We start from the raw sequence: 15,677 nt of genomic DNA on the forward strand, positions 1-15,677 counted from the left end.
TGTAACTAAGCACTTTATATACGGTGTAATATAAATTAGCTGTAAATTAAAACATGAATTAAAGCATATAATCAGTAGATACTAGAAAAAAAAAAGGCAGACCAGCGACAGTCTCATGGTGATTTGACCCCGGATTGGTTATGCAGCTCATCAAGTCAAGGCAAATCAATTCCAGAATAATGGACTGATGCCAACCTGAGTGTCTAGTGAAAATCCTCCAATACACTGATGGACGCTCTTCTCCTCTAAATTGGTCTGCAAGCAAAACAACTAAATACTGCCTCGAACGCTCCATCAAGGTAGCTCATGAAAGTCCTCCATCATCAAAGCCACCATTTTTCCAAAAACCTCAGGCCAAAACAATGATTTAGACAAGATTTGAGTTTGTCAGCAAAAACAGTGTTGACAGTCATCCCTAAAAGTCAGATTTGAGGTGGAATCCGATTGGAATCGGATACACCTGCAATCTGAACGCTGTCTTAGCGCCAACTGTTTGGGATCACAGGAAAACAGGCCGTCAGCCACCCAGTCGAGATGTATCTCTTCAATAATACTTCCTTGACGCTGATTACAACTTTCATATTGGCCAAGGTTTAGGCGCCATCTTGTAGCATCTTACTGTGTTAAGTTAATTAGCACAAAAAAATAAAAAGGTGAATTTTACAGCAAATGGCTAAGGAAATGATTTTATGTCTCTAATTTATTTCTTAATTATTATTTCTGAACACATCTCTAAAATTAGCCAATCAGAGACTGCAGAGACAGAAGGTGTGACCATTTACGTACAGGCACTGCTCCTCGCAGAGGCTTGTGGGGTTGTCAGCTAGAATAGGCTGTTTGTTGTACCAAAGTGCCAATATTAGTGAGTGCAGAAGCGAACTAGAGGAATACATTTTTTTGGAGTAACTGTACAATGATTGGTCCAGAAGAAGTAGTTGTGTTTATTGCAATAGCAGAGCCGTCGCTCGCAATGTACAGCGCCAATGCGCTTCAGTGTATTTATGTTGCTACAACATACTTTGCCTTTTATGGGCTGTTTGCAACACCATTCATCTTGTGATTCGCTTTGCCTCTCTGGCCACTTTGTTCTGTTTTGTGTTGCTTCTATGTCATTCTTCATCCTCCTTTACTCACTCTGTGACTTTTTTCTCTTGAGCTTTTATAGCATTTATTTAGGTCTGTAACAGTGGTGCTTTATGTGGAACAAATAAATAATGGGGTGGCAAACAACAAAATGCAGTCGTCTGACTTCCCAGCCGATGTTCTTTTTAAACAGCAATTTCTCTTCAAACTACAAGGTTACAAATAACACAAATCACTGGGGACCCATAAAAGAAATTCTAACTGAACATTTTTACTCTAGTAGACACAGCGACACAGATATAGAACATAATTGCCTCATTTCATGCATGTGATGCATCAGCATGGTCATTTGTTGCTAGGCAGAGTTCATCGGGCTTAATTTTAGGTACCTCATTAGATCATGGGAAAACATGCAAGCCACGCCCACTAGGCTCTGTGAAAGACTAAATAATAATAATAATGGAGTGAAAGTTATAATTCATTAAAGTTAATTACATTCCAACAATTACAAAATTAATGATATCCAGAATGGTTACATTGGTTAGTGTAGCTTTACAAAAGCAACAATTTATTTTAATCCAAATAAAATGGAACATTATATTTAATGTACTATAGTTGATCTATTCCTAACATTGAATCTCATTAAATTGTGCAAGTGATTGTAATTTTGTGTGTGCTGTGAATATAAAACACATTTTAGAATATGATTTGCATCACTTCTCCTGAAATGAAATATTACAGGTTATGATTTTACATCAACTGTGAACATTAATTTTCTCTTATACAAATCATCATGTAAGCCTCCATCTTTCCTGCATTGTGTGATGTATCAGGTCACTGCAATGTGGCTGCAACTAGTGTTGGTGTGGCAGTGTTAAAATGACACACGAGTTCGAAGTGAGGTCATTGTCGCACAAGATGGTTAATGGAACTTCAATTGGGTCCAGGGAAGTTGGGTCACAACTATTTTTTTTATTCCTGTTGAGTAAGATCACATTGCTGAAAGGTTAACGTTGGAAAAGAAACTGTGCAGTTATTGTCTTCCAAGTTGGATTTGTATTTTTTTTTTATTGATTCTCATTAAATTGTGCAAGTGTGCTAAATCTTGTGGCCGGTGAGTTTGCGCACATTGAATTGATTTTATCTTTAGCGCATCTATCTGTTTATTTCCTCACCATCGACGTATCGATGCTTTTAGTTCGTAGGTATTTCGGCTGACATACACTGCACACAGCAAAGTGAAGGCTCTCGGGTGAAATTTCAAGATAAGCCAACCTCTACAGTACAACTTCATTTGACCGTCTCGAAATTTCTACTTTTGATTACTTTTTGTACATCTTGTAACTGAAGGAAAAATGTGTAATTCTCAGGTTCAATTGGAATTATTTCAACAAGCCACTATCCACATTTTGACATCATGTGATCAAGACAACCTAACAACTGATCAACAGTACTTCACCTTTATGAAGCTTTTAACAGGAAATTGTCAGAGAGATGTGGCCACTGAGCTTAGGTTTACGTGTCATCATCTGGTTAAAACAGAGATGCAAAGAAACTGGAAGCATCACAGAAAGGCCTAGAAGTGGATGTGCATGAATTTTGTCTATGTATTTTTTTCTTATAGATTATTTTAGGTTCATTTTGAATAAAAGGCAGGGATCCCTAACATTTTGGGAATGTGATCAATCAGGAACCTCGAATTTTAAATAAATGTACTGTATGAGTACATAGGTATATACCCATGTAAGTGGTGTACATGCTTCCTGATTTTCTTGCTAAGACTTTTGTACAAAAGTATATTGTGTTTTTTGTTTTTGCTTCGGTGCTTTGGTTTAAACTTGTGTGATTCAGGTTTTGTTTCTTTCTTTGTGTTATGTTAAGTTATGTCTTCTGCTGTGTAGTTAAATCTTCCACGGCTATGTTCCTTTACTACTCTTCTTCTATTGAGCTATCATTTATCTTTATTTACCTGTGTGGCATTTATTCTTGTTGTGACATCTAGCTCCTGTTGTGGCTCTGCACTGAAATTATCCTTTCTCACTAGATTATGAATTTTCTGCATCACTGTTGTGTGAATGTAATTTTGATGAGAGGAAATTGTTGCTTACTACCATGGTGAACTCAAGATGACCAACACAGCAAAACACACATAATGTTATCGCTATTAACAATCGTGAGTCTCCTCCCCAAAACCAGAAGTGTCTCCTATTACCAACGCTGACGTGTGAGAGGCAACATGGTACTACAGGCCATCCACACTGATGAAAAAATGCACACAGAAAACAGCAGTAGAAGAGGAAATGGAACACCAAAGTAAGTGCAGACTCCTTTGTTTGTCATTTCCTGAAAAGGACATCCTCTGTTAGCTGTCGTGGATCAAAGATGAACACTGAAAAATACCTCTGAACATTCTACATTAACCTTAAATTATTTGGTGTCATTTAGTGTAAAAAAAAAAAAAAAGTTGTAAAATGCAAATCTAACTAACTGACAACATACAACAGCTGCACAAAAGTATTGGCGTTTTCTGACATTGTTGGATTCTTCTAACATTTCTTTTGAGCAGTGCACACGGACATTTAATCGTGATACCGCACAAATAACTTGATAATATTTGCTTCATTTACGTGACTTGTAAAATAAATGCACAGATGCTAAATACATATTAGATGAGACATCAATCATATTTTAACCCATCACGAATAAGAAGTTGATTGAGCCTGTACTTTCATATTTTTCTATTTAGTAGCAAACATGTTATTGGCTTGCATAAATACTTGGCCATGTAAACTATAATTATAAATATGCCTCAGTATCCTGTTCTGTGGTGGTCCTAATTATATACGTATGTGTGGGAGGGGGCAGGCCTGCGCGACAGAGCCTAATCAGTTTGTTTTACAGTGGCGCTATTTTTAATGGCCTGTGCAGCATTTGGTGTTGTGGTGAGATAATCAAGTGACTAATTGTAGCGTGTGTGATGTGCACCACTGGGGGTGACTGCTACACTGGCAAAAAAAAAAAAAAAAAAATCTTTAAAGATGGCTGATTTTTGTCCGCAAAGGAGGAACTGAACACAATTATAGAGAAAATGATTGGAAGGGATTCTGCGTTTGGTACATTTCACATTAGTCTAGGACAAATTTATTCAGACTGGAAAGGACATATAGGACATTCAAAACTGGAAAAAAATATTTTTAGCGTGTTTTTGAATGAGAGCCATCTGTGGGCTAAACTTGCAATATCCAGTAGATATAGCTGTGGTGAAAAAAAATATTATTATTTAACATTTAATAATATTATTTTCTTTCACTATGTTTTAAAACGGGGAATGATTAACTTGTATTTCAAAATTCAAGCAATAAATATGTATGTTTGCTTTTAGGTTTAGCACAATCGCGCAAAATGGGGTGCATTCGTCCTGGAGCAGGAGCACGAGATTCTGATTGGTTTCTAACATGGGCTGTGACTCAGAAATGAATGAGAGGGGAACACGATCTGTCTCTTGGAATACAAACACTCTCTGAGTGGTGATAGGGCATCAGAGTGAATTTCCAAATGGACCAATGGTTGAATTAGCCACGATTGTCATTTGTGTTCAGTCTGGGTGTGGAGCGAAATTAATTGAGGCCCTCCTCCACAATATGATAGCAAAGCAATACTTTCCTTATTCATCATGACGATGACCTGTGTAAATGAAGTATCTCCCCTCCCTTCACCATAGTTACTTGGCACCAGTATGCCACAACTTGGCATATTATACAGGGCTTTGGCAACAGCAAATCTGTGACTTTTTCACCAAATAAGGAATGTATTCCCTCAAAAATATATGATTAGGTGAATTCACGAGTTGAGAACACTGTTCGATCATATCCAAACCAAAAGGAAAGTAGAGCTGCAAAGAGTTTAGCCAAGAACAAAATGGAAACAGCGCCCAAAGAGTTGATCCTGAGAGGAAAGAAATGCAAAGAAGAAAAAAAGAGTCTAACTAGTCATTGGAGAGAAAACATTTAAACTTTTCTATCACTGAAGGACACGACACTTGAAAAACACAGGCATGTTATTAGGACACCTTTGAACTGTTTTAAAAGAGCAAATTTGCATAAATGCTACAGTACATTGCGACGTGCATGAAAATTTCCGTCAGTGTCTGTTTGGAGAGTGGGCAAGTGCACACACGTAATCTTTGCTGACTTTCAAGGAATGCATTTGGGACTGTGAGACTTCTGTTAACTTGTTTCATTTTTCTTCAACGTTATTAAAGTCAGAAGAATAATTTTGTTCATTTTTATTTTGTTTATCTCCAATTTGCTTTACTATTTTTTTAGTCATGGATTAAGTGGATTAGGAATCAGAAAGAGAGCGAATGATGGGCGTAGAAGGAAGCACAAGGGAGATAATGAGAAAAACATGGAGGACAGATAAAAGGCAACAAGAGACATGTACAAGCATGCAGACCCAGTAAGAGAGTGAGCGCTTTCACATAGTGAAAGCGGTCATTGAATTTGAATTACTTTTTTTTTACCACAAATTTGTTAGAAGCCTTTAATGGAGGCTGCACATATGTGTAGAATTGCAATTGACCTTTTCTTCATCAAAATTCCATTCTGGTGTCCTATGACTAATGAGCTCACCCTCATTGCCAGTGCAATCCGTCCCAAACCCACTGCATGGCCACAAAATTAGGTTCATTTGCACAGTGTAATGAGATCACAAAATTTCAAGATACTACCAGGAATTACAAAATGTATATCTTTATTTTTGTACTAATTTCCAATATATTCTTAATATTATATGGGTAAATATGTGTATATATATAGATATATATATATATATATATATATAACATCCATATTGCACGACACTCAGTAGTGATCAGTGTTATGCTGCATGGAATACCTTCTAGCATCTTTGGCTGCTATGAGCATAAAAGAGGACTAATTCAGGCTTGACTTTCCTCGAGCAAAGATATTTGCGAATGGGAGGCTGTTCACATCCAAACAGCAACCTCGGGAGGCTGTTCTAATATCCTTCAAATTAATTCAAGCAGAACATCTGCAAAAACTCGCAAGTTCAATAGATGTAAGACTTGCGGAGCTGCTATCAAATACGAGGTCCAAATTAAAATGTATCTTGACCTCTTAAGAGGTTTTTGATTGAACTACCTTTTCAATACAAACTCCTAATGCTGCAAATTTATTTATCTATTTAACAACTATTTTTCACTTCTTTACAATATGTACATTCTTGGAACACTGCTGTGCATAATAATTTGGAACAGTGCCGTTCAAGAAAAACTACATTTTTATTTTTGAAAAAAATAGAGTTATAATAGGGAGGCTTTTGGAAAAATATTAAATTATTCTCTTAACAGTTGATGACTAGGAAATTATGCTGAGTGCCATTTGGATTAGAGAAAAACAAAATTTGTATAATAACTTGGAACGACGTGTATTAGGAACATTATGATTCAGTGCAGTTCTACCACCACTGTTATGTAAAATACATAAAACATATCACTAAATTAATACCTCCTGAACTTTCAAGGAAAACACTTCTCTTTGCATCTCCTCTCTCAACCTGATCACATCTGCTGATTAAGATGATTTCATCCTGCTAATACTCCTTGCCAATACTGGGAACACTGATAACAACTTGAGGGTATTTTCATTAATGTTTGGCTTATTTCTTTCCCAAGTTCCCCCTCAATGTATTTTTAGATTAGCCTTGTGGATAGTAATGCTGATGATGAGGATAGTAGCAAGCCGGCAGCCATGCAGGGAATGTGTGTAATAAACCGCAATTACTGCTTCACCCGTCACATACGTAAACAAAGCCATGGGCTGTGCTCAAATTTCCCATGTGAACATTATGTTTAAAAAAAAATCTGCCCTTTTTCTAATTGGTCTTTATATTTGCATGTGCATTTTCCATGTGCCACTAAATGAGAGAGGTCTGTTATTTGTAGTCCACAACCTTGTTATGTCTCAAGCATCACAGCTTCTAATTCTGTAACAATCAGCAGGTCTTGTTTTTCCTTTTTTCTTTCCTGCGATATGCATGTGTGTGTGGAAAGTGTAAGTGTCCTTGCAGAGTGCCTGCTCACCCTTCTGTTGTGACAGAACAGGTGCAAATGAATATGAAACAGACGGCCAGCGCTTTTAGGGTCGGCCCCTTGTGTGTCCATGCGCATGTCTGAGGCGTCATGGAAGAGGAGTACGTCTGGCTTTTTTGTGTCAATTAGCTCTGGCTTCAAGTGTCAAATCAAATACACACTCTGAGAGAGACAACATGACAGTATGATGAAACCACAAAATTTGAACTTTTGCACTCACTTAAACCGAAGGCCACTGTGGCTTCTAGACCGTTTTACCTTGTGTGGCGAGGGGATGGCAGGAGGCTCAGTTGGGAGGGCTCAGGTCATTGCTAACACAGGGTACAATAAATAACACATTGTGTCTCAACAACATGGCCTAAGCAAGCATATTGTAATCAATAAATATAAAATACAAATAAACAAAAGCACAATTATCGTGCGTGCCTCTTGTGCACCTGAGTACAGTGTGTATGTCTCTTTGATGATGTAACATGTGTTCCTGCTTCCGTATGGCTTCCCGCTTCACTATAACACCCACAATTTCACAGTACAAACTCAACAGACGCCGGGTCATGTGATTTTACGCCATCAAAGATAAAATAGCTACATATTCAGCTTTTTAAATATCAGAATCCATAACATTTCATATGGACATCAATTATTTATCAATCAATCTGTTATATAACTAACCCATCACTAGGTCCAAAATGTTAGGTCAATATTTTGATCCAAAAGGGGGTACGTTATTCATAAAAGTTGAACATGCAGTAGTTCCTCTTCAGTACGAGATATTGGCGCGTGTGAGACAGCTTACATACCACCAATTTCCCACCATGAGGCTAACATCACATCTGTCTGTCATAAGGTGCGGCTGACTGACAGGTCAGGCCATGTTATTTAAAGACAATCGGATATAGATAAAACAAATGGATGAAGACAAATTCAATAATTCAGTGAAGACACTGAAGACAACACCTTTTTAGAAGAGTTCGTATCCGGGGGGAAGCTTCATGTGCAAGTGCAGCTCTGATTAGACGGAGAGCATAATCATTCAGCAGTCCAAAGACTTTATCCATGACCTGGTTGAGCAACAAGACCTGGCTAACTGCATGTAGCAAGGCTAATGTTTTTTTTTGTTTGTTTTTTTTTAATTTATTTCCCTGCCGCCTTTTTCAAACATCAAGATCCGACCCAACATGTTATCAAACAGGTATGACAATGATCTAAGGACGCTTTCTCATTAAGGCCACTTTTGTCCTGTCTGGAGGAAATTAAAGTCAAAATGTTACTGAAAAGAAAACAGAAATTATGGTGTTTGGTTCCAGGGGCCCTTGTACTTCTCACCTTGTTGACTTGGGCCCCCTGACGCCTTATCTAAAGCGTGCAGTCTCGGACATGGGTTTTAAATTGAAAAGTGATTTTAATTTGGACCGGCAAATTGGTACCATTGTCTTCTATGTTCATTTTACGCAGCTTCTTCTTTCTCAACAGCACTTAGATACAGAAATCTATGCCTGCATTTCATCTCAGAAGGATTACTGTAATACACCATTTTGGAGTCAGCCAGCCCTCCCTCCAGCTGGTCCAAAATTATTTTGCTTGTCTACGAACTGGAGCTCATAAAAGAAAGGATATGACTCAGATTCTGGCGTCACTTCACTGGTTCCCTGTACATTTTAGAGTTCATTTTAAGACAAAGGTTGAGTTAAACCTAATCGCCACCATTACCAGATATGAATTCATCACCGCAAACGAGGGCATTCCTGATTATGTCCTTGGTCCAGTTTACGCATTTAATAGCTGGTAGCCACAGGGTCCTTTGGTGATTCTGAAATAGCCTGTTTCTTCTTGGTATTGAGAACAACTTTAACTTCTTTTTATTCTGATTGGTACACTCGTACACACAACAGTAAGGCATGCTGATATTTGAAACTACCCAAAAACTATAACAACGCACAAGCTAAAAAAGAAAACTAATTTCCTTTTGTCTTGAATCAGTGATGCACATGAGGTAGAAGTACAACTGAAAAATGGACTACAGAAAATGATGATAGGTTAAACTTCTGTCTTCGGTTAATACATTGGTTTATGATTCCAACAGTTTGCCAAGTAAACCGGCATTCCTTTTCTTCCAAACTAAATAGAGCTTCACTGTCATCCAATAAGGACGTATGTACAACTCTGAAGGTTACAAGGACATTGCGTTCACAATGAGATCTATTTTATTTGCACTATGGATATTTTTAAAGAAATAATAAAAATCGTGCAATTATCTTATTTGTATTACTTTAAATATGGGAAGCTCTGCAGCTACCTGCTGGCCTGCTGTGACTCCCTCTCTCTCTCTCTCATTCTCTGTCTCACTTTATGTCTCCCCTCGCTCTCTCTTATCTTTGTGATGTCTCTCTCCCCACTCTCTCTCTTTATTTCTTGTTCTTTTCTGTTATTTTTTTATTTTGTAAACTGTGATAAGAACTTCATAATCACTGGACACGAAATCTCACAGAATTCCCATGTCCCCCCTCTCATAACTGCAGTGTGAGGCATTACCTTCCATGGCCCCACAAATAGCCCCCTCAACATCCTCATTAGTTGGGGAGAGAAATAGAGAGCGAAAGATTTATGTCTACTTTGTGACTTTACTGTAGCACATCCCTGTCAGGTGACACGCCCCCGACACACACGCACTGATCTGCTCTCTCCCCTGAGACACAGACATGCAGAAAAGGGCGAAGACAGGAGCAGCCGACCTGCTGCTCCACGAATTTATGATTAATTAATGTCGCCGCTCTACTCATTCTAACCTCACCGGAGCATTAATCGAATCCACATCACTTTGGTTGTACCACCGCCACTGGAGGAGCAAAACGTGGGCTTGGAGAAAAAGCAAGATTCGGAGTGTCCTTCCTCCGCGCTCCGCATGTTGCGCGCATAAGCGCATGCTGGCTTGTTGTGATGCACGCTACGACGCACAAGAAGAAATGTGCGCGATCACTCACAGAAGAAGCCTCAACTCGGTTCCAGATCGCTACTTACAGTTTTTAATAACCGTTATTTCTGCAAACTGCTGGGATTCTTTGATGGGTAATTATCTTTCCTAATAAGAACCTAGATTTGAGTCCAGTTCGGTAGGTGTCTGTGCGTTTTTTTTTAATCCGACCCCGATACATATGGACTATGCAGGGCGCAGTGTACAAGCAGTCGCACAGCTGCTTCTCCACAACGCGTCCTCGGTGAGGCTTGTCGGCACCCAACAGAGAACTGTCAGGAATGCGGAGCCCGGATTTGTCCTATCCACTATCACCTGTGACACTCCCAGCAGTGCGCACCCACGTAAGTCTTTCTCATGACTCTTCATATAATTTACGTGTTGATGATAATTTATAAAGAGCAAAGTCACATGGTATGTAAATCTAGGGCATGGTACTGCTGAACCAAACCTAATATTTGATTACCGAGCCAAGTGTGCACATTAATGTCCATTACAATTGTTGTGAAGTTCAACACTGACCTTGAAATACACTTTGTGTAGTTTTCTCCCATTGTTGTCGGATGCCTTTACAAATTGTAGTTATATGAGTATGCAGTGCTTGAATAAAAAAAAAAAATCAATACGTCATATGCAGTAAACAGAAGCTATACTATGAACCCTTTAGCGCGTGAACTGGAGGCAGTAAAACTACGTGAGTAGTCCCTGTCAATCGGGGATCAAAGTTAATGATAACTTCTTGAAAAGAATACTGACATGCAGTACCTTGATGTATTTGTTAGCTCATCTGCCACTTGCTTTAGATCTTGTGTGGATTTAACATGTTCTCACAGCGCTTGCGTGGGCTGTGTCCGATTATTCTCATTTCTACCCATTTTACAAAAACATGACTCTTTGGCAGAGCTGGGCACTTGACCCTTTTTTGCCGGCCATTCCCCGCCTTCCAGTTGTGAGCTAGGAAGCTTTCCGGCCTACACCCTCCCGCCCTATTTATATAAAATTGTATGCCCCCGACCTTTCTGTGCAGAGTTTGCATGTTCTCCTCATGCCTGCGTGGGTTTCCTCTGGGCACTCCGGTTTCCTCCCACATTCCAAAAACATGCATGGGAGGTTGATTGGACACTCTGAATTGCCCCTAGGTGTGAGTGTGACTGCGGATGGTTGTCCGTCTACATGTGCCCTGTGATTGGCTGGCAACCAGTTCAGGGTGTACGCCGCCTACTGCTGGGATAGGCTCCAGCACCTCCCATGACCCTTGTGAGGAGAAGCGGTACAGATAAAGGATGGATGGATAAAATGGGTTGGCTAACTTGTCTTTAATCATCGGGTACCAACAGCATTTTTGAAATAATAAATATAACAAAACTGTGAGCAATATTTAAATGTAGCCTCTTTCCACCTATCCCTTTCCGCCCTTGTCTCTCTGACCAAAGCTATGGTTGTCACTGATGTGCATGAGCGCAATCCTCTAACATGGCCATTCATAATGGCGTGCAATTATGAAAGAGTGTAGTCATGACAAACCGTCATGGAGAATGCTTATTGAGGTTCAACGACGCTAATCTAGCATTGAACCAGCTAATGCTAGCCACATAATTGTAGTTACATGTTACTGTCACATTCTAGGGCAGTGGTGTCCAAAGTACGGCCGTTTGCCACTTGTCGTCCCTTTCTCAGCGGCCCACATCAAATACCCAAAAATACATTTTCACATGGCCTGTAACCTTATTGGGTGTGGGTGTTAAAAAGGAGGGTGGTTACGACACCCACATCCCTCAACTATATGACTGATTCTAGTAATAAATTAAACTTAAGGAACTTTTCTCAATGTGCAAAGAAGCTATTAACAACTAAAATAGAAACAATATTTCACTTTATAATGTCTCCAGACTATTGCGTGAAACACAAATTGACTTGCAAACTAAATATTCAGTTTTTCCACTCCTTTTCACTGTATTACTGATAAATGCCCAAAGTGTGGAGTTTTTCAACACCAAATTAAACAGAAAACAAATCTGCAAATTTATTGACACATAAGCAAGGAGATGAAAAATGAAATTGTATTATCAAAAGATTTTGTGTCAAAATGTTACCATTCAGTTGTAGTGTGGTCAGATAATTACATTTCAGAAGCCAAATAATGTTTTCCTTCTCATTGTGCTGTCTGTATCAAGGTCTGATTTGATTTGAACTAGGGCTGTCAAAATTAAAGTGTTAACTCAGGTGATTAATTGAACATTTTTTAACTCAGTAAAATATTTGAACTCAATTAAGTCAGTTTGATTGACTTCAAAAATAATTTGCATACTTGGCAAATATTGTGCCATATTAGCTGTACATCTTTAGCAAGTCTCAGAACAAAACACCGTGTTCAAGTTACCACTGGGCCTTGCAAAACAACACTGCTGGAGTGTGGCGCTTGTGGGCAGTTTTGAGAAATGTTTCGACAAAAAATGCCTGTAAAGATGTCTCCATTTAGATGGTATTCAAGAATCAAAGAAAGCTATTAGAACAGTCTTTGATTGATTCTGATTCTGATTGTAAATATACTTCATATTTGGTGATTTTGCATCAATTACAAGATATTATTCAAGTAAATACCTGTTCCAAGCATGGCAAAAAAATTGTAGTTGAAAAATGTGATTAATCGCAATTAATCATGGAATTTTTCTGATTAATTAGTTAAAAAAATTAATCACTTGACAGCGCTAATTTGAACATACATCACAATAATAATTAAGATCCTCAAGTAAACTGCTTTAAAAATGGTCTCAATCTTATTGCAGATTGGTCTTGTTTTGGTTCTGAAGATATGCTCAGTGGAGGGGCGGACCTATTCGAAGTCACCACAAAATCATGAAATTATTTGCCTCTTCACTTTTAAATGAGACGTCAAAAATAACTTTGCCATTCGAAGTGAAAATAGCAAAAAACATACTCGATTGGTTTAAGTGTGTTCACTAATGTCGAGAATGCCCAAGTGACCCTTTCATCCTTTGATTTTTTTGGTACATGGCTCCATATTGGATGCCCTCTCCCCTCCCTATCGGACATCAACACCACCCGGTGCCTTAGCACAGCGCTCACAAGATCATCAAGGAAAATACTCACCCGAGCGCGCACCTGTTCGACCTGTTGCCCTCTGGCAGACGCTACAGGTTCATCAAAACAAAAACTAACAGACTGAAAAACAGTTTCTTCCCGAGAGCCATCTCCATGTTGAACTCACGCACACAACAACCCTTACCTTGCAGAATTGCAACACAATGTTTTATTTATTTAATTTCATATTTATTTTGTATCTAATTATTTAATCTTTAATTAATATAATTGATTTATTTAATTAAATTGTTTTTTTTTTATATATTGCTGCGGCGAGGGGAGCTCTCCTATCTCGTTGTACACTGAGTACAATGACAAAAAAGGGCATTCTGATTCTGATTCTGTTTTTAACACATCTTGTATCAAAGTTTTCCAGTGACTGGCTCAAGACACAAATGCAAGTCTGATGCCTCATTGAGAATTTGTGTTGTTTCCTTTCTCGTCTACCCAGTCAGCCGGTGAGCCCACATAGGTCATGCTGAGACAGGTCCTCCTCAACTCCACCAGTACCCCACACCTTGACCTCGTGCTCATGGCCCATTCTTCTACGAGCGCCCCCACCTCCGTCAATGTGTCTCACGGGGGCTTGGTGAGCGTGGCCGCCCTACTGAGACCCACCGCGAGCCGCGGGGGAGGAGGAGGAGGGCTCCGAGATGGCGAGCTCCACAAACCGGACCTGTTCACATACATCGTCATGTGCCTCCTGTTGTTTCTGCTGGTGCTGATCATTGTGTTCTTCATCAACTGTCAACTGCGGAATTCTTTCTTTGCCTCCATGCCGTACGACAGGTCACTGAGAGAAGCCCGGACCTCATACAAGTAGCCTGACGGGATGAGACTCTGGATCTTTACTGGACCGTGGACTGCGTCTTCATATGAAGTTGTTGCCTTTCTCATTTCTCTAAGACACTGGACTGTTTGGATACCAGTCTGAAATATGAACACACACAAGATGGGCAAGGCTAGGTTTCGATCAAAAGATGCAACAGCTTTCTCGTCCTGTCACTGAGCAAACTATTGTATGTAATGTTTGAAGATTGGGCTTTACTGCGGGAGGAGACCCAGGTATTGACTCTCCCACTGGGTAATTTGTCTCTGAAAGCTGAAAACAGCTCATATGTTTGCAACAAACCTTGCTTTTATCATTTTTTATTTCAACACATTTGTCGGAATGTCTGTTTTAGTTAAGTCTTTTGAGAGGTCAGAAATAACTCAAAAACATTGTAGGCGACTTTGATGAGCAAGTATTTGCTTTTTTTGTCAATACACAAATGAAAATTTATATTTTTGGTAGCCTCGGATCATATTTCATACAAAGATTGTGTAGCTATGTAGATGGCCGTGACTGTGCATTTTTCCTTTCGTCAATGAAAATTTCTGACTTGTCAGATTTCTGGAATTCAGCATTCATAATATTTTACCATCGCCTTGAAAGATATTATCCAGAATATAGAAGTGTTTGTCTTGTGCAATGATGCTACCAAATCACGTTCCCTATTCTTCTGTAGACTGTACAATAGTGATTAAGTGGCAGACTGCAAGACTACACCATGAGATAAAGAATTTGAAAACCTCTTTGTGGTTTAAGTGCAGTCTTTGTCTCATGTGATGAATGGAATGTGGTGGGGTTTTTTTTTTGTTTTTTTGCAGAGGTCACTGCTGTGATTGAACGCAGCCTCATTGGGCATCTTTATGAAAGCCATCTGGCTACCGGCCATTCCATTTTTCACTTTTAATGAACCTTTCCCCAATTCAAAGAGTCAATGTCCTAAGGAAGTAAGACTTGAGGCTGAAGTACAAGACACCTTGCGAGCAATAAACCAAACTGCAGTACTGTCAGCTTCATTGCCACCAGTCATGCTCAAATCCTCTTCAGCCTTGTTGTTGGAAACATCTCTCACATACCACGACGGATAATCGAGTCTATCAGTGTAATCCAGTGCAGACTGGTGGGCGTCTGTGTGTACGTTTTTCAGGGTTAAAGCTCATTTGTATTACACTCTGGGGATTACATAAAAACAGGGGTAATGGGCATCTTCCTGAAATTCAGTAAACATGTACTCATTGTGCATTATCTGAACGAGAATTTCACTAAAATGAGTATAAACACACTTGTTATTGTTGAGAGCTGGATTTCAAATGAACACAAAATATTAATTTGGAAAACCAACATTTCCGTGCACCCACAAAAACACAAACTAAAGCAACCAATTAAACACTCAAACAGGGCCTACTTGCTTTAATTATGGCATTTCTCATGCAGAGTACTAGAATACAATTGGTTTAATTATTTTCTTTTTTTATATATATATTTTAATATTTTTTTAAAATGTGAGAAACGCGGCACAGTAAAAAATCGAGGCGTGTCCTTGTCAGCGCTTATCATGTGTAACTTACTCAAGATGAACA

The 15,677-nt window shown here is 39.0% G+C and overlaps 1 protein-coding gene across 2 annotated transcripts; it reads left to right on the forward strand.

Moving 5' to 3' along the window:
* Window positions 1–9,910: 9,910 nt before the first annotated feature.
* smim32 (small integral membrane protein 32) lies at window positions 9,911–14,823 on the forward strand. Of its 2 annotated transcripts, XM_088294451.1 has the most exons (3): window positions 9,911–10,261; window positions 10,361–10,510; window positions 13,720–14,823. In XM_088294451.1, the coding sequence occupies exon 3, from the start codon at window positions 13,744–13,746 to the stop codon at window positions 14,089–14,091; it is 348 nt and encodes a 115-aa protein (XP_088150577.1). In that variant the 5' UTR covers window positions 9,911–10,261; window positions 10,361–10,510; window positions 13,720–13,743; the 3' UTR covers window positions 14,092–14,823. The 2 variants fall into 2 exon arrangements, with proteins under 2 accessions (XP_088150577.1, XP_088150575.1); XM_088294449.1 differs by having other exon boundaries at window positions 9,911–10,510.
* Window positions 14,824–15,677: the final 854 nt, after the last annotated feature.

This window comes from Idiotropiscis lumnitzeri, chromosome 4 (assembly GCF_059441095.1).
Source record: "Idiotropiscis lumnitzeri isolate Australia: NSW breed Sydney's pygmy pipehorse chromosome 4, RoL_Ilum_1.0, whole genome shotgun sequence".
In the NCBI taxonomy this organism is placed as follows: domain Eukaryota; kingdom Metazoa; phylum Chordata; class Actinopteri; order Syngnathiformes; family Syngnathidae; genus Idiotropiscis; species Idiotropiscis lumnitzeri.